Source organism: Nycticebus coucang, chromosome 16 (genome assembly GCF_027406575.1).
Source record: "Nycticebus coucang isolate mNycCou1 chromosome 16, mNycCou1.pri, whole genome shotgun sequence".
Taxonomy (NCBI): domain Eukaryota; kingdom Metazoa; phylum Chordata; class Mammalia; order Primates; family Lorisidae; genus Nycticebus; species Nycticebus coucang.
In genome coordinates this window covers 32,863,226-32,882,095 of record NC_069795.1, presented here as the reverse complement: position 1 = coordinate 32,882,095, position 18,870 = coordinate 32,863,226, and the positions used below count along the sequence as shown (strand labels likewise).

General features: G+C 35.9%; 1 protein-coding gene across 8 annotated transcripts in view; it reads left to right on the top strand.

Annotated features, from left to right (window-relative positions):
- ROBO1 (roundabout guidance receptor 1) overlaps window positions 1-18,870 on the top strand; it is a 1,140,930-nt gene that overhangs the window by 696,587 nt on the left and 425,473 nt on the right. For 3 of the 8 annotated variants that reach the window (XM_053565207.1, XM_053565206.1, XM_053565203.1), the window contains exon 1: window positions 17,752-18,354. The exons of the other annotated variants lie outside the window; for them this stretch is intronic. In XM_053565207.1, coding sequence (XP_053421182.1) covers window positions 18,300-18,354 — 55 coding nt within the window. In that variant the 5' untranslated portion in view covers window positions 17,752-18,299. Of the gene's footprint in view, window positions 1-17,751; window positions 18,355-18,870 lie in introns of those variants that run through there. 8 annotated transcript variants of the gene reach the window in all.

Sequence of the window (18,870 nt, the reverse complement as noted above, 5' to 3'; positions counted from 1 at the left end):
CTAATTCTCATTCCCACTGAGATCTGAAAGAAATTTTATATATTCTCTTTAGGGCCATCCTGATACGTTTTTTCAGAAACACTTCATCGACTTACAGACACAATTTGCTGTGCGAACTCGAGAATCTGTAACTTTTCTCTTGATGTGCTGCTCTGGAATCTAAAAATTCAATCCCTCAGGGCTTTTTAATCACTGAAAAGTTTTCACCCCTTTTGTGCTCCACTTTTCATATCCAACGTCGTGTAATGTGAGCCATCCCCCAGATTCTGCCCTGGATAATTCAGTAATTCTTAACAGCTGACTTCAACTTAAAATATCAAATTTGAGGCACACAAAGAACTTTTTTCCTTTGGGCCATTATAGAATTCTCAGTCAGTGTCCTTTCTTTTTCCAGAAAGGATGAATAAAGGAAACGAATAATTTTGTTATACTTGTATTCTTTCATAACACACTGACATCATTATCTGATTAATTTTCTTTCAGAAATGATTTTAAGTTTTTTTGGTTTTTAAAAAATTTGTATAAGACACCTACTAGGGGAATGTAGGAACTAAATAAAATATCCTTATTTTATTAATAGGCATAAAGATTCTTTCCAAAATCAAAGTATTTCTTTGGACATGAGATAAAAGATGTTTATACATGAAAATCAATATACATTCAACTCTGTCTGACATGGTGTTACTATTAAAGCAAGTTCTTTCTGACATAGAGAATTGTAGGAGTGGTTATTCGTAGAAAAGAAAAAATGAAAACATTAACATCAATATTTATTTAATAAAAGCCAAAATATGTTAATTGTATACATAGTGATTTATCTATATGCTTCTCAGGAAGAAAAAAGAGAAAATGGGTGGCACCTGTGGCTCAAAGGAGTAGGGGCCGGCACCATATACTGGAGGTTGCAGGTTCAAACCTGGCTCCCGCCAAAAAAATGCAAAAAAAAGAAAAAAAAAAAAAAGAAAGAAAGGAAAAAGAGAAAGCGTGAATGTAAGAGAGCTAGAGAGAGAAAAAATAACATTTTTATTTATGATAAACATTTAGAAGTTGAGGTTTCTTGATAACATAGAGATCAACTTTGACGGTAACTTATTTCAGTTCATAAAGGAAACTTCCATTAATTTAGATTAATTTGGCAATCCAAGTCAAAATTCATCACAATTTCTGAATTTTGTGCTGTGACACAACAAAAATAACATCTTGACTCATCAATTTTAAGCTATTTAATTAATTACATAAAAGATATTTTTGAGAAAACATAATAAAACTCAACATCCTCTAGAAAATTTGAGATAGATACTTGAAGCCTGTTAAATCATTTAGTTACATGCTTTAAAAGCTGTAGTAATTTTGTTTGAAAGTAAATATTTAAAAAAAACTAAATTTAAGGTTACCAGTTTTAGGCATTGATGAATTTTAAATTAATAGAATACTATGGCAATCTTTTCCACATTATTCCTTAGTGAGCAAAGTAGCATTTAATTTCAACATTTCCATAGAAACTAATGAAGTAAATTTGTTTCATAAAAGCAACATATTTACCTGAGGCAATTATTTGTGAAAACAATCTGTTAACTTATTCAGGAACAGGACAGTAAGATAATGATAATATTTCTCATAAAACGCTACAAAATAGAGAAATAGAAAAAGACACTTGCCTTAGAGTTGGAAATAGCTTTCATTATTTTCATAACACTTAATTCATTTTTTCAATAAAAATAAATATAAACATATTGAAAATATGTTAAGTTTAGGAAAAACACATATGCCACACACTAAAATATCAACTATTTTCCTATATTTCAACATTAATCATATTGAAATATTAGATCTTTATTATTTTTATAAATCTAAAAGTAATACAATTTATAAAATATGAGTAGTCACAGTAACCCTTTACCAAATCTAAGCTTCAGAGAACAAAACCCTTTATTAAAAGGAATCATTTTGTAAAATTTGCATTCAGCCAAAATACCACACACAAGGCTCCAGAAGGCTACCTGTGGCCCCAAGGCCACAGGTTCCCCACCCCTGGATCAAAAAATTAATATATTATTCAAAATTCTGCCCACATATTTAAGAACATATATTATTATTATTCAAAGTGGGTTAGAATAACTTTCTTTGTGCAAAAAAAACAGAACATTTTTCTTTGTCAGTTTTTATAAACTTTTCTGTTTTAATTATATAATATTTAAAACTTTGACTGCCAATTTATCCTAAGCAACTTATAGCTTTTCAAGTAGCACCTAGCTCTTCATTATTATTATTGTTGTTGTTGTTGTTGTTGTTTTAGAGATAGAGTCTTGCTCTGTAGCCCAGGCTGGAATACAGTGATATAATCATAGCTCACTGAAGCATCCCAATCCTGGACTCAAGAGGTCCTCCATCTTCAGCCTTCCAAGTAGCTGAGACTACCTGGCTAATTGTTCAAAAGAATTGTTTGTAGAGACAGGGCTCCCTGCATTGCCAGGATGGTCTCCAACTCCTTGCATCTAGTGATCTTCTCACCTTGGCCTACCAGGGTGCTGGGATTACAAACATAAGCCTCTCAGCTCCACCTCTAGCTATTATTTTGAATGACTATAATATTGCTTTAGATAACTTTCTTATTCATTTTTTATTAGAGATTTTCTTTTTTTTTTTTGGTTTTTGGCGGGGGCTGAGTTTGAACCCACCACCTCCAGCATATGGGACTGGCGCCCTACTCCTTGAGCCACAGGTGCCGCCCGAGATTTTCTAATCCTTTTAGTGAGGATTAAATTTGAAAAACTGTACAGTACATCTTTTTTTGAACCTCACTTGAAAATTAGGAAGTAAAACAAGTTATTTTTTGTGTTATTGTTAAAGTAACAATATTTTCTAGTGTAACTATCTTCTCTCAGTTTATGGACTTCAAGTGATTTACAGATTGAACTGAAAATACATTCTTGGAAAGTGTGAGAAGTGAATACGATCTAGATGAAAGGTCATGAAAATACAGAACATCATTTGCTCAGAAAATTTTTAAAAGGATTGACAGTTGTTTTCACAGGGAAGCCCTAGGAAGATTATCCTCTTGATTTATAATAGACACTAGTTCTGAGGATAGAATTGGAAGGCAAAATTCCATGGAGCAAAATTCCAGTTCAAAGAAACATGGCCCAAGTTTTATAAATGTTCCAAAGAAATATATATTGAGAAATGAAAACCAGATTATTTCAATGTATATTGTAGCTATATTTTCATATACATTATTTTTCAATGTATATGAAAAATATAAAGTAAATCCCAAATTCAAAATAACAGTCAAAATTTTGAAAAAAAAATGATAGTTTTGTTTAAGGGTATGTTTTTAAAAATAGCAAGGCCACCTTAATAATAAAATTTGCATCTTCTGCCATGGATGGGAAGATTATGCTTTAGAAATGTTTTTGAAATAAATGTAATCATGCATTAAAGAAATGGGTAATGCTAAAATGAAACAAAGTAGGTTCACCACTCTAATTCAGTTTATGTTCCTTGGGGCATTGTCACTGTTATTACATTAAAGAATTTGCGCAGCATTGTATGACAATGTTTTTTCCTCAGTGAGATGAGAATAGCATATAACAATCGAAAATACAGATAAAAAATCACTCATTTAATTGGTAAATAACTCTTTAATTTTTACTAAAAATACTAAGAATATTCTTCTAACCAGAAATGCTACTTAAAAAAAATAAAATCATACTAGATACAGCATGATATCATTATAAAAATATTCCACAGATGTGTCAACAATTAGAAGATTATGCATATCTTGTTGGAAAATCCCAAGAATTCCTAGATAACTGTAAGTCTTACAATTATCACTTTAAGATAATGAAAGTGTTATTGTGAATTAATGAGAGCATTTAGTGTTATATAAAATAGTCAGATTTTTCAACTAATAAAAAAACTAAAAATAAAAGTTTTTAAACATGTAATATCTTATGAATTCATTTTTATATTTCCTACCAATCTAGTATGTTGTTTGCTTATTTTGAACTGTGTCTTTGTATTCCATATTTAGTTTTTTGAGGTCCCATACAGTTAATGGAGCAGATGGGAAGTTTTATTTTACCATTTTCTAGCCAGTAGAGGGCAATAGAGCATTGTGTACTAAACACTTTCAGCCAATTGAAACATTTCATAAAGGAGGGATTTTCTGTTAGCTACAAAGGTACAGACATAAATTAAAGAGACCTATTGTCAAGTTTTATATGTGTGTATGTGCCTGTGTGTACGTGCACACCTTGAGTTTTGAATTATTCTTTTGATAATTTATTATAACCGTGATGAATTTACTATCTAAAATTAGTCCAAGGGAACATGAATGAAAAACTAAGACATAATCTAATGATAAACGTTATACAGTCTTTGACAGAAATCTCAGAAAAATACAAATTTTGAATATTTGTTAAGAAGTTGCTATACAGAGAGATTCTACTGTTCATTTCATGGTGGAAGGATCGAGAATTATCTGAGCTGAAAGAGTTTCTCTCATCTCACTTCTATCTTTATAAATGTATGGTTTACTAGTACTTACACTAAGCATCCATTAGTATATCTATTCTAAGCTAAATGGATTAAACTTAATTCACTGTGTTATTTATCATTTTAAAATTATTTTAAGATGAACCAATGTAATCTACTTCTTAAAATGTATGTGAGGATTTAATTATACAATGTGCAGGGTGAAGAAAATCTTGGTAAAATATAATTTAAATATAACAATGTAATATTTTCTCTCAATGTTAAAATAGTACTGAAGGTATTTTGAACTCTTTACTGTGCATTTAAAATTAATTTATTTGATACATATCTCTTTTATAAGGTCAGGGAATCTCTGGGCCTCCTGGCTTTAAACAAGAATGATTCTTTCATTCTAGAAGCTATTGTTTCTAGAAGCTTAGTCTCACCTATACATAAATAAATAAGAATTTAGAAAGCTTGAAATGACACTTAAGTATAAACACTAAGCATTTCCTTTTCATTCTTTTGGTCTCGTACCTTGTATAAGCCAGGTTGTATATCTCTGAACTACAATGAAATACTATTTTAAATGGGGTTTCTCATTTTGTCAGGGAAACAAAATAAAAATTATACAACTTTTAATTTACAAAATACTAATTTAGGAAGTTTGATACTTAGTTTTAAAACAATCAGAACATTTTTGTTATGTTAATAGATCTATGGACATATAGATCTATTATTTATATAATCGTTTTGATATGGAGATGATAGGAACTATTCCCCCTTATTTAGAAAAATGAAAAAGAATGCATTTATTCCTCTTAAGTCATAATTGCTAGTACTCACAGCATTTAAGGATGATACAAGTTGAGAATATTACACTAATAATATCTCAGCACCATTGGACTCCCATTCAGATATACCAAAGCAAATTTAGTTTTAACCTACATCCAGTTGGGCTATTCAAAAATAGACCATGATTAATACTATTGTTAAAGAATATTGTAAACTCCTTAATAAAATCAAAACTCATTTAGAAGCTTATTGTATATACATTTTTTTAATATCATACTCATTGTTTTCTGAACAATCTTTTAAGCAACAATCTTTATACAATTTATTTTATTGCTTAAAAAATTGTTCAGCCTTTTACTAACTATAAACTTCATCTTGAGTTTTCAGGGTAGAACTCTCTTTTTCATAATAAAATCTCAAAAATAATAGTAATAAGTTAATATTTAATCACAACTTACTCTAAACCAAGCATTATTATAAGTATTTTATGTTCAATCCTTGCAATATCTTTAGAAAGTAAGAAATATTATACTTTTCACTTAATATAAACAGAACAGGTCTTGGCGATATTAAGAGGCTTATCCACACTCCCCTGGCTAGTCAGTGATGGCCATTTTAAAAGATATATAAGTATTTAATAATAATTTGGGGATGTTTATATAGAATTTTATAGTCTTTACAGAGTACTGTAAATAGATATAACATGTACAATATGTTATACAATAGATATGCATAGCTTGCCTAATAACTTTAACACTGAACTATACGCCACTCATAAGATACATGTCTGCTATTTTATATAATCCTTACAATAACAAAAGCACCCACCAATGTACATTAAAGATAAATTAGAGCAGAGTTACTCGGTGTAGACATGACTGACATTTGGAACCAAATTATTCTTTGATGTGGGTGGGGGTCTATCCTGCTCAATGTTAAGATGTTCAGCGCAATTTCTTGCCTTTACATACTGGATCCCTGTAGCAACTCCTCCTCTCCTTCTTCTCCAAACACAAATGTCTGTAAACATTGCAGAATGTCATTGGGGTGGGCTTGAGAGAGAGGACAGAATCAGCCCTGGTTGCAAATATTGAAACAGAGTAAACCTTTTAGTGACTGCCCCATTTTCCTATAAGAAATGAGTAGTTAGATTAAAATGTCTACATGTAATAACTAAGAAAATGCCATGAAGGCTATGTTGAACAGTTTGATGAGAATATTTCAGATTGTATATGAAACCAGCACATTGTACCCCTTGATTGCACAAATGTACACAGCTATGATTTAACAATAAAAAAAATTAAAAAAAATAAATGAGTAGTTGAATGCAAAAAGCATAAATGCCCAGATATCTGTAATCTGTACATAAACCTTTTTTTATTCTTTCTTTTAGTCTAGCTAAGTATTTTTCAAATTAGTATACTATACGGAACTCCAAGCACAAAAACATGCTAAGTGTGTGTTGGTAAGACCTAAAATATCATTGGTGAACCTATCAGTCATTATTGTCACTGTAAGGTGTATAAGACTTACAGAAAAGTCTGGCTTAAAAAACAAATTTTTATAGCAATTATCTGTGGTCAGTGCTATGGAGAAATAGTTACAGTTGTTCTAGGAATATTTTACACAGAAATATGACCTGTTGGGGAAGGCTGGAAATGGCAGGTCTAGGTAGACTTGTCTATGGAAAAGACTTTGATCTGAGTCTTAAAATATGAATAGAAGTAACCCAGGGGGTTAAATGAGCTGAATGGTAAATTCTTCAGGCTGGGTTCTCCTACCTTAATCAAATATGGGCCACCTGGAAAACACATTTAGTGATGTTCTAGGAAACATACATATGTGTAAAGAAACATCTCTATACGCAGTAACAGCTTTTACAAAATTCTCCTTCTTGGGAAACATTAAGGGGAGCACGATCAGAAAAACTTAGTGTGGTGGATAATCTGGTTTATTAATTAGACTGTGCCAAGTGTTCTGTACATTTCAGCATGTCCAGAATATTCATAATTATTTTATAAAGATGGATTTTCCAGATAAAGATCGGATTTTTAAAAAGTGGTATAATTACTAACCTCAAGAAATAATGACATTACCTCTTCAATCAGTAAAGCATCTGAGTTGACGTCTTTAAATTACTCTAACTTTATGGTTCTTATTTCACCAGGAAAAGAAAGATAATTAAATCTTTCAAACTCCTATTATATGATGAGCCATATAAAGCATATAGAGAAAATCAAGGAATAGGTGTTAATCAAAGTAATGTGACTTGGATAAACTAGGATGCACATTAATACATGTATGCTGAATCCTCCTTAGAACTAATATTTTCATGAGGTCACATTATCATCATTGTCAGTCATTATGGCCTCAAATTTTAAACAATATACCTCCTTAGCTGAAAAAAACAATTAATGAAATAATGAACTGGGCTTACTAAGTTTGTACTTTTCCCCAAAGGTAACTGTTTAAGGAAAGCCCTTATGTCTTGATTTATTGCCCTTGCTCAAAGAAAAGAGTTTACTTTCTGGTGTGAAATACAAGACCTGTGAAACTCAAGCATACTTGTGAAAAATAAACATTTTCATTTAGTAATCAGGTGTAATGAAAACAAAAAAACATCCCTTGAGCAAACATAGACTAATCCTATTGAAAAAAGAGGTAAAGTTAGGTGTTAAGAATTGTCTAATAGTTTTTCATTGCTATCTGTGATCTTTAACTTATGTATTTTGGTTCTAAGACCATTTGAATAAACAACCTGCAGCGTAACTTGAAACAGCTGAAGTAACTTAATAAATTGGGGTAATTGTGTATTGCTTTCACAGAATGCCTGTGATCAAAATGAAACATACTAACGATATACCCAGCAAGACAATATCCTAATACGACTTTAAAGCACCTTAGTGGCAATTGAAAATACTTAAATATTTAACAATTGGAGACTACTTACATATATCTTAATAATTCATATGATGGAATTCTATTTTGCTCTTTTAATGATAGTGTTGAAGAATATTTCATGACATAGAAAAAATTCTTATGACATTTCATTGAGTGAAAATGTAGATTTCTTAACAGTTCCTAGACTGTTATACCATATAAGAAAACAAGTCTTTACATGCACAGTAAAAATAAAAGATAGTTAGTAAAATATTGATAGCATATAGGATTATATCTGAATTATTGCAAATTTTTGCTTTGCTTATATTTTGCAAATGTCCTAAAACTATAATACTTCTATATTGTGAAGAAAAATAATTGGAATCTCCTTGAACAAGTTAGCATCTGAAAATAAAAATGTAAGCCACATTACTTTCAGTGTGTACTGATAATAGTATTTTTGTTGAAGTATAAACATGCTAAATTATTAAAACAAGCTTTTACCTTGCAGTTGAAACTTTGTAAGTAAGAGGTAATACTTAGAAATCTTTTTATAAACAAAATAATTTTTGTATGGTATTTTTGGGGAGAAGGTTGTTTTACTTGCTTCAACAAACATCTATTTTGTTTCAGATGCTCATATGATACACAAATGCAATGGGATATGTACTGTACCAGTGAAATTCTACCTTCTAGTTGTAGTAACACAGCTTTAAAGGAGTATCCATAATGATAGGAAATTGAGAAGATGAGATTAGATCAAATCAACAAAGACTTTTAGTTAGAATAATGGAATTGGATGATTTCTCTTGGAATGTGGCCAGGATATTAGAGAAGGGGTGATTAAACTCTTGGGAAAATATATAATTATCCTTCTTGTTAAGACAGTAGGTTTATATTCTATGTCAATTTTCAAGGGCAGTTCATTTCTCAGCGACAATTCTAAGATATAGATTCAGTATTTAACCACAGGAATGAGCACCTCAGTATTTAAAATCCTAGTGTTCAACCACACCAAGAAACTGTTAAATACCAAAGTCCCAATTTAGTTTCACAAAAGTAAAGTCATTTTTCCATAAGCCATAAGAGAGAAATACCTTAATTAGCTATAAAATAAATAGCTTTGAAATGTTCCATGATACTACAATTTAATCAGCTATTTGTTATGACTATTATCATTTATGATAAACTTGGATATTCTTTTTTTCAAAGTTAGTTTAACATTAAATATTTAGACCTTACTTTTATATACTGACCTGGAAAATCTCTGATTAAGAAACCGTAGTAGCGCCTGTAGTCCCAGCTACTCGGGAGGCTGAGGCAAGAGAATCGCGTAAGCCCAAGAGTTAGAGGTTGCTGTGAGCCGTGTGACGCCACGGCACTCTACCTGAGGGCTGTACAGTGAGACTCTGTCTCTACAAAAAAAAAAAAAAAAGAAAGAAACCGTAGTAGAATTTTAAGATATTTTTTTAAATTGGTATTTCTTTAATGAACTGATTAAAATAACTGTTAGAAACTAAGTAAAATATTATTCAGAATAAACAAAGCAGCAGGTGAGTCTACACATAATAAATGTACAAAATAAGACATAAATCTCAATTTATGTACCTGGATCCTGTAAACATTTTTTGAAAGTATTTTTTAAAAGGCAATGAAAATTCAAAAACACAAACAGTTTTGTAAAATACATCTGCAGAATTAAGCATAACGTAAATTACCTACAAAATAGTCAGTTTGTGTTAAAATCATAAGCCTACAGAGTGTGTCATTCAGCTGTGCAGCTGTTAACTATGATCCCAATTTTAGAGAATTTTAATTCATGATTAGAACAGTATATGCTTGGTTTCAGATATTTCTGGAAGAAGCCAAAAGACAGCAAACCCTTGGTAAGATGTGTGTGGTAAGAGACATATATACATAAACATATACATATATTCCAATATACTTTGAATGTCTTAACAAACTTGTACAGTATTTCTTTTCATGCCATCTCATTAGAGTTAAAAGAAATATAAAACCATTTTGAACATTTTGGACATGAAATAAAATTTAAGCTTCTAAGTTCATATAACAGTAGAACTATAAATGCATATACTTCAGAGTCACTCGTATTAAGTCCTAAAATGAAACTAGACCTTTAATAAACAGAAAAAAAAAGTTTATACACTGATAGCTTTCTCCAGGTAGATCTGAATCTACAAAAATTATATTACTTTCGTCAACAACTTTTATTTGCACCTCACTGTGTTGTGTATGGGTAAAAGCCAGTGCTCTGAGTCTAGATAGCCCAGGTTCAAAGCCATGCTTAGCCTTCACATATAAAATGACATAATAATAATAACTGACCTAATATTTTGTTCTGAGAATTAAATGTGTTAGAATATACAAAGTACTTAGACTAGTTTTAGACTAGTACCTCTAGCATGTAATGTCATGTAAATGTTGATTTTTATTATTTTTATTATATTAAGAACAAAAATAACAACAATTACAAAACATAGTTCCTAGATTCCTGATGGTGAATCGGAAATATGTGAAACTCACTATATAATATTATATATTATACTGTGATATATGTAATGATGTAAGTATTCTAAAGGCAGAGAATCTTAATCAAATATTGCCAACTAACTATTCAGAGGAAAGAAATGTCCTCTAGCAAAATAGACTGTGTTCTTTAGACTTCAGTATTCTTATTTATGAAAACTTAATCATGAAGGTTGCTTCTAGCTTGAATGTTAGATAATTTAAACTCAGTCAGTGGTTTCCATCTCTTTGGTCCTAAATAACCTGACCTAAATAAGTGTGTGCTTATTTAGTGAGAACTTTGATTTTGAAGTTATTGAAGTCCATCAAAACATGAGCTCCATAGATGGTATTCACTGTTCTCTACTAAATGAAGTAGATAAATCGTGGAATTATGTACTAGATGAAATAAACTTGAACTATAGAAATAGATTCAATAAGGAACCATTTTCAAAAAAAAATTACATTAACAGTGAAGTACAACTCATTCATTCGTTCAACATATATCTGAGTGCCTACTAGGTGCCAGCAACTGTTTTAGATGCTGGGAATATAAAAGCTGACAAAATAGCCAAGAATCCCTAGCCTCATGTAACATTCTAAGAGGGTTGCAGCCAATAAAATAAGTAAGAAAATACAGGGATAAGTGTTCCAGAAGAAAGAAAAAACTAAGCAAAGCATGAAAGAGATGGGAAGTATTGTATTGGAATCTAATGTCAAGTGGGTGGTTAGAAAAAGCCTTTCTGAGGTTTGGTGATATAAAAACCTCAAGAAGCGAGAGTGTAAGTTTGCAGATTTATGGAGATAATTATTCCAGACAGAGCAAGGACAAAATCCTTGAGGCTAGCATTTGTCTAATTCACTCTGGGAATAGCATAAAGGCCATTATGGTGACACAAAGTGAGCACAGCGAAGGTAAATGTAGAAGGAGATGATGACAGGAAAGTGTGAGTGACCAGTTCACGTCAGGCCTTGTAGACATCTAAAAGACATGGGCTCTTACTTGAAATAAGATGAGAAATCAGGGAAGGGTTTTAGGGTTTTGAGCAGAGGACAGACACGATCTGTCACAGATTAAATAGGATCCCACTAGCTGCTCTATGAAAAATAACCCAGAAGTGGAGTTACTTCAACGTACGGATTTTTCTAATAAAGAGTATCACATTGCTGATTTTAACACAAGTTTTCCACCAAGTAACTACTACAGGCAGGTTGGTTAGCAAAGCTGCAGATCTTAATTTTTAGGTGTGGAGTATTATAGATACTACCACAGTAATGTTTACTAAAGAGACATGACTTCTTAAAACCATCCTCCCTTGGGAACTCATAATGCTTATTTGCTTATTAAAAGCTTTGGAGAATCCTTACATGGACGGAATCCAAAGTCTTCTAACCCTATCCTGCCATGAAACGTTTTCTTTTTTTTTTTTTTAAACACATGCTTTGGTTTAAAACAAACTGGGTTCAAATAAAAGCTCCACAGCTTCTGGGCCTCTGAACTCTGAGTTAATTATTTACTCTCTTAACTTCTTCTCTAAATTGAGATAATAATACTACTTCACTTGATCATGGTGAGATTTAGATCAGATAATGTATGTAAAGGGCCCCAAACAGTGTCTTCAATTAATCCTTCCTCCTTGTATCCTCTCCTTTATCTTCAAAAACTAATCATCTGTTAACATGAAAGGAGTAAATTCTAGGGAGACATGTTGCTGCTAATATTTAAGGACCCAGGCTCTGTCAAAAGAATTTAGGAGTGTAGCGCCGCCTTTTAGGACATCTATAAATGCCCAAGATGTTGAGATGTTAAAAGGCACAGTTACAGTAATTCCACAGCAAATGTAAGTATATCTTAGTTTTATGTTTTTTAATGAGCCTTACAGAGTCTTAATGAGGCTGGAGTACATAATGAGGAGCAATGGGGTTCTATCCCACTCTTTTACAAAATTTTCTCAAAGTGTTAAAAACACTGGTCCCATTAACAGCACCTTAAGTCTTCAAGTAAGTGAAGATGAATAAGAAGTCTTCCTATGATTTCTGATTTGGAGCACATAATTACATGTTCTAAACAGCAGAAAGGCAAAGAAACTAAATTAATGCTGTTAAAAGTGTCACACTTTATGGGGGCAAGACATGATTGCAAGAGGGACTTTACCTAACAATTGCAATCAGTGTAACCTGGCTTGTTGTACCCTCAATGAATCCCCAACAATAAAAAAAAAAAAAAAATGCAAAACACTAAATAGACCCAGCATCTTGAAACATAGTTGATATTCCAACAAATGTGAATTTACTTTCCTTTTATTAGGGTTACTTTAGATTACTATCTGAGATGGAATTTTCTTTTTCTTTCTTTCTTTTCTTTTTTTTTTTTTGAGACAGAGCCTTAAGCTGTCCCCCTGGGTAGAGTGCCATGGCTTCACAGCTCACAACAACCTCAAACTCCTGGGCTCAAGTGATTCTCCTGCCTCAGCCTCCCAAGTAGCTGGGACTACATGCACTTGCCACAGTGCCCGGCTATTTTTTGGTTGCAGCTGTCATTGTTTGACGGGCCTGGGCTGGATTTGAACCCACCAGCTCAGGTGTATGTGACTGGCGCCTTAGCCACTTGAGCCCCAGACGCCAAGCCAAGATGGAATTTTTTTATATATTCCAACTTAGAAAAATATTAAATTATTTAAATATTCTTCTTAGTTTATCAATTTAGATACCAAGTATTGCACAGATTATTCAACTATTTCCTGTAAAAAATGCTAAACAAGTTGTTGTACCCTGAAGGATGGTATCCTGGAGTTTTCAGCACAGCCTTGGTGTGCACTGGATATATCACGCTGCTTCTTGCCAGATCTGCTGGGACTTCTGGCTTACCTCCCAGGCTCAGTCTGATTCTAAGGCTTCTCGCTAAGGAGAGAGGAGAGAGAAAGAGATCTGGTTTGTAGTTTCCTCAGGAACTCCGCTCCTCTTGATCTAAATAAGTGCTATCTGGAGTCCCTGGAGAACTCCAGGGAATTTTGTTATTTCCTGAGTTCCTGTGGCTACCTCTGTGAAAGATAACATCAGATCAGAGCCACTCAAGAGACCTTTACTCTTCTAGAATTTTGACTATCAAAAAGCCTCTATTCATGGGACTCCTGGAGTGTGTTATCTTTAGGTTTCTTCAAAATTCTCAAGGGAAATCCCGAATTTTAGATATCCTGAATTTCATCAACTCCAAATGAGACCAGAATTTTTTAAATGGAACTTTTGAAGCCACCAGTCATTCTGATCATAGTGTTTGGAATAGAATTCCTGAGTGAAAATTAAAATACTTTCTCCTTACCTTGCTCTTTGTCTCCCAACTGGTCTGGAATGAGTCAGAGTTCTCTTGTATATGTTTGAATTGCCTGAAGACCTGACACGAGGCCATTCTCTATCCACGTGTAAACACTCAGATTTGCACATGCATTCACACAGACACACTGGGCATTTCATGCATTCTTCCAGATAATTTAATGTTCAGGAGCAAAAGTGGAAGATGACAAGTTGCTATGATTCATCCATATCCAGCAGTGTACTGAGCTGTCATTTAATCCCATGGTACTTTGTTTTTGCTTTTTTAGACAGATTCCACTCTGCAGCCTGTTTTTTTTGTGTGTGTCTATCTCCCCTTGATAAGAGTGCTGAGGACCTGGTGAATGGCATTTTACTTGTTTCTTTCCCCTAAGCACATTTTACTGTTTCTTGTACACGGATGATGTTCACTAAGTGTTTTCATGGATAAGGGTGAGTAAAAGGAAGTCGATATAGAAGTTCTCAGAAGTACTTGCTGTAATTTCTTAATGCCCTTTGGTTTTTTTTGTTTGTTTTGTTTTTGTTTTTTTGAAACAGTCTCATTATGTCACCCTCAATAGAGTGCTGTGGCATCACAGCTCACAGAAATCTCAAACTCTTGGGCTCAAGTGATTCTCTTGCCTCAGCTTCCTAAGTAGCTTGGACTGCAGGCACTCACCACAGTGCCCAGGTATTTTCTTGTGTTGTTGTTGTTGTTGTTGTTGTTGTTATTGCAGTTGTCATTCTTGTTTAGCAGGCCCAATCTGGGTTCAAACCCACCTGCTTCAGTTTATGTGGACGGCGCCCTTACCACTGAGCTACAGGTGCCAAGCCTCCTAATGTCCTTTGAATACAAGCTCTTGTCTTTGGATGCCACCTTTACTGATATAATGGACAGAAAAAAAGACATTGGATGATGAGGCAGGAGAAACAGAAAGGACTGACATATGTGAATTGGTGATGATAGTTTCCATCAGGAGACTGATCAAAAGTTAATTATTGAGGATACTTACTGCTGACTCTCTCAGGCATTATCATCTCTAAGAGTAGAATAGAGAAGTTGAGAAATAAAAGATAACATTAATATGATTTACACACAATGACAACAATAGAGATGGTAAAAGAGATCTTAAAAAATCTTAGCAAACTTCCAAAGAGGAGGAAATATACTTTCTGGAATATTGATTGCAATAAGAATCTCTGCACATATTCTACTTTATATCTAAAAGTACATATCCTTTACTAAGTGCAAGTTCATAGTCTTTAAAACACACTCAAAGTATATAAAGCTTTAAAGGATTTCTCTCTCTCTCTCTCTTTCAAGTACAACACTAAGTATTTAATTATTATCTATTACTGGGTAATCTTACTTTAAAAGCATATTTTATTCTAAGAAGAAGAAAATATATATATATATTCCATTTCTTACTAAATTTCCTTTTATAAAGACCAAATCAATGTATGTTTGCCAGCTTTGATCGAACATTCTTGGCTTTATTGCTGGAAAGATTTTGATTGCAGTCTTTGAATTCTTATCTCCAGCCTGTTTACTGAATTTTCAGTCGGCTTTCTGAGGATTAAACTATCTTTCACTTTCAAAGATTGATGCTATTAACCAGAGTCTCCACACAAAACATTACTTTAAGGTCATTGGTTGTATTAGCAGCAACCAAAATAAATGTAGGACATGCTTTTAAAATTTTATCTTTCATTAGGTAATAAATGTGCTCAGTTAAAAAAAAACCAGAGATGCACCACAGTATATAGAAAAGAATAAATCCTCCCTCTGTCCCCAAGCATTGTGCAATTTTCTCTTCCAGAAGCAAAAGCTGAAGGCAGCTTCTTATGTATATGACTACAGTTATTTGGAAGTTACTGTATGTAACTTTGTAGAAATTTATGAATAAAAATAATAGCTCTGGGTGGTGCCAGGGGCTCAAAGGAGTAGGGCACAGCCCCATATGCCTGAGGCAATGGGTTCAAACTTGGCCCTGGGCAAAAACTGCAAATAATAATAATAATAATAATAATAGGGTGGCGCCTATGGCTCAGTGAGTAGGGCGCCAGCCCTATATGCCGAGGGTGGTGGGTTCAAACTCAGCCCCGGCCAAACTGCAACAAAAAAAAATAGCCGGGCGTTGTGGCGGGCGCCTGTAGTCCCAGCTGCTCGGGAGGCTGAGGCAAGAGAATCATGTAAGCCCAAGAGTTAGAGGTTGCTGTGAGCTGTGTGACGCCATGGCACTCCACCGAGGGCAGTACAGTGAGACTCTGTCTCTACAAAAAAAAAAAAAATAATAAAATAATAATAATAATAATAATAACTCTATGTAGTAATACCTGCTGGTATTGAGCACTCAGCATGCCAGGTGCCTAAAGCACAGTCTTATTTAATAGAAAAAAAGAAAATGAGTGAATGAATCAATGCCCATCAGATGTGTCAGGTTTGTTTTACTTTGGGTATGTTTTGTTAAAACATTAACGTATGTCAACAACCTTATGTCAGCCCTTCTTCAGAGGGGAAACAGACCAGGCCACAGGGCTCCTAACTGGCAGGGCTCATAATGGGTACATTGGACACCAAAACGTAGGCTCCTTGCTTTTTCAATGTTGAATGGATTCTCAAAACCGCAAACTCTGAGGTATCGCCCCTCTTCCTTAATCACTTTCCTACGGTTAACTGTCCTATATGTAAAGTTCTCTGAAGTTGAAGGAGAGGCTCTCATATAAAACCTAGTGAAAAGATCCCGGGGCCATCCCCACGTCCCTCAAATTGGATAGCCTTTCTATAGGACTCCCAACTTCATTTTAAAAGAAAGGGGTTGTTGTAATAGAGCGCCCATCTATTGTTACATTCTCTCTGCCTCCTATCCTAAAGGCCTGTGGCTCAAATTTGACTTTTTTAAAAAACTGGGAATGAGGAGGGGTGAGGGTAGAGTAAGTGAGAGTTTATTCCAACCCTTGGAAGCGGTAAGGAAGAGGTTAAACTGGACCAGGAGGATTTTTGAAGTCTTTGGCTGGGAGGTTCCATTTGGAGAAAGGTGCGGGGGAGATAAGGGGTGGCTAGAGAAACAAGACAAGTTCTTATTCGCTTGGATTTCCGATCCTGGACAAGATGATTCTCACCTGAGGGAGCAGTCCAGCACCCCTGGCTTGTGGATAGAAATATGAAGGCGCAGAACTTGCCTGACAAGCGCCTGGAAAGTGTAGAGAGCAGCACAGAAAGGACCATGCGGCCCCTTTAAGTATTCTCGGCCAGGGAGGAGAGGGAGGAAACCGGGAGCCGCTGGGACGTTGGGGGAAACCCGCGAGCGCTCCAGCCAGAGAGGAGGCAGCGTGAGAGCAGAAACTTCAGACGCCGCCGATCCCGGCGGGGCTTGGGTGAGCCGCGGCGACCGTCTCTCCCGCCGGCAGCAGCATCCTCCCTGCTCCTCTCCGCCACCCCTGGGAGGTCCGGGAGCTGCCTCTCTACAGCTACACGAGCGCAGCCGTGAGAGCAGCCGCCTCAGGAAGTTTGGTCTCCAGCGCAGTTTGGGGGGCCTCGCGCGTACGCACCGGAGGGCGAGCGGCCACGGACGATGCGGGGCACTTTGCGGGGCTGGGGGCGTCCGGAAAGCCTGCGTTTGTCCGCGGTGCTGCTGCTCTCCCCAGTACCCACCTCATCACCCAAGTGATGGGAACAAGGGCCCGCCCAGGCAGCCGCTGTCGCCGCACCGCCCCCTCGCCGGCCCTCTACTCTCGGAGTCACCCAGGCACACCCCCGGCACCCCGAGCTGGTCGTCCGGAGCTACTGCTGCTACCTTGGCTGCCATCGTCTTCGCTGCCGGTGGCCAGCTGCTGACTGCGCTCGTTTGGAGACAGAGAAGCACTTTCTGGCGCTCCCTGATCCATTCTCACACCCCAACTTTGCAGCCGCCGCGCCTGCCCTCGCAGCGGCGCTCGGGCGCGCATTGAGGGGGCGCACGCCGGGAGGCTCCGCAGGACCGTGGAGGCAGGAAACGGCACAACCGCTCTCCTGCTTTAGCTCTTTGTTGTTCGCTTTGGATGGTTCTTGCCAGTGTCTGAGCCTCCTCGGAAACCCTGGGGCCGGACAAGACAAACCTTGGAATTCTCCCTCCGCAAAGGACTCTGAGATACTGAACAAGCATCCGGAAAGGTGACAAGTATTGCCCGGAAAACTCCTGGCGGATGGACTCACGTTGCTTATATTAAGCCTTTGTGTGTAGTGTGTCCGGTGTGTGGCTTCATACATTTGGGACCCTATTTCCACTCCCTCCTCTTGGCATGAGACTGTATGCAGGATCCACCCGAGGACAATGATCGCGGAGCCTGCTCACTTTTACCTGTTTGGATTAATCTGTCTCTGTTCAGGTAACGCCGCGTCCTCTTTCTTCATCCTTCATCTTCCTGTTTGCCCCCTCACCACTTCTGAAAATCAAACCCTGAAATGCATTTTTCACTTCTAAAGCCAGAGGGGCTCGATTTCTGCTGGACTTGTAGGCGAAAAGGTTCCTAGTTCTCATTTGGTATTGTCCCTTTTTCCCCCATCCCCAAGGACCCTCCACCCCCCCCACCCCAATTCTCTTCGCAGACCTGGGCCTTTCGCCAAGTTCAGGGCACGCCCAGATTACTCTGGGCAAAAGCTGGTTTAAAGCGCTAGGGTGGGAGGAGGCGCAGCCGTTGGCTGCGAGATTGTGCCCCCAGGATGAGCCAACGTGAAGATCCAGTGGCCGGTTCTTTGGGGAGGGAAATGCGCGTCCGGAGACGGAGCTTGTGGCCCCGAGACTCGCCAGAATTCCCGAACCTGCTCCTCCAAATCTCTCCTCCTCCTCCGAGCACAAGGGGTTATTAGTAGTTGTTTTATGTAACCAAAGTCTGTAATTAAAT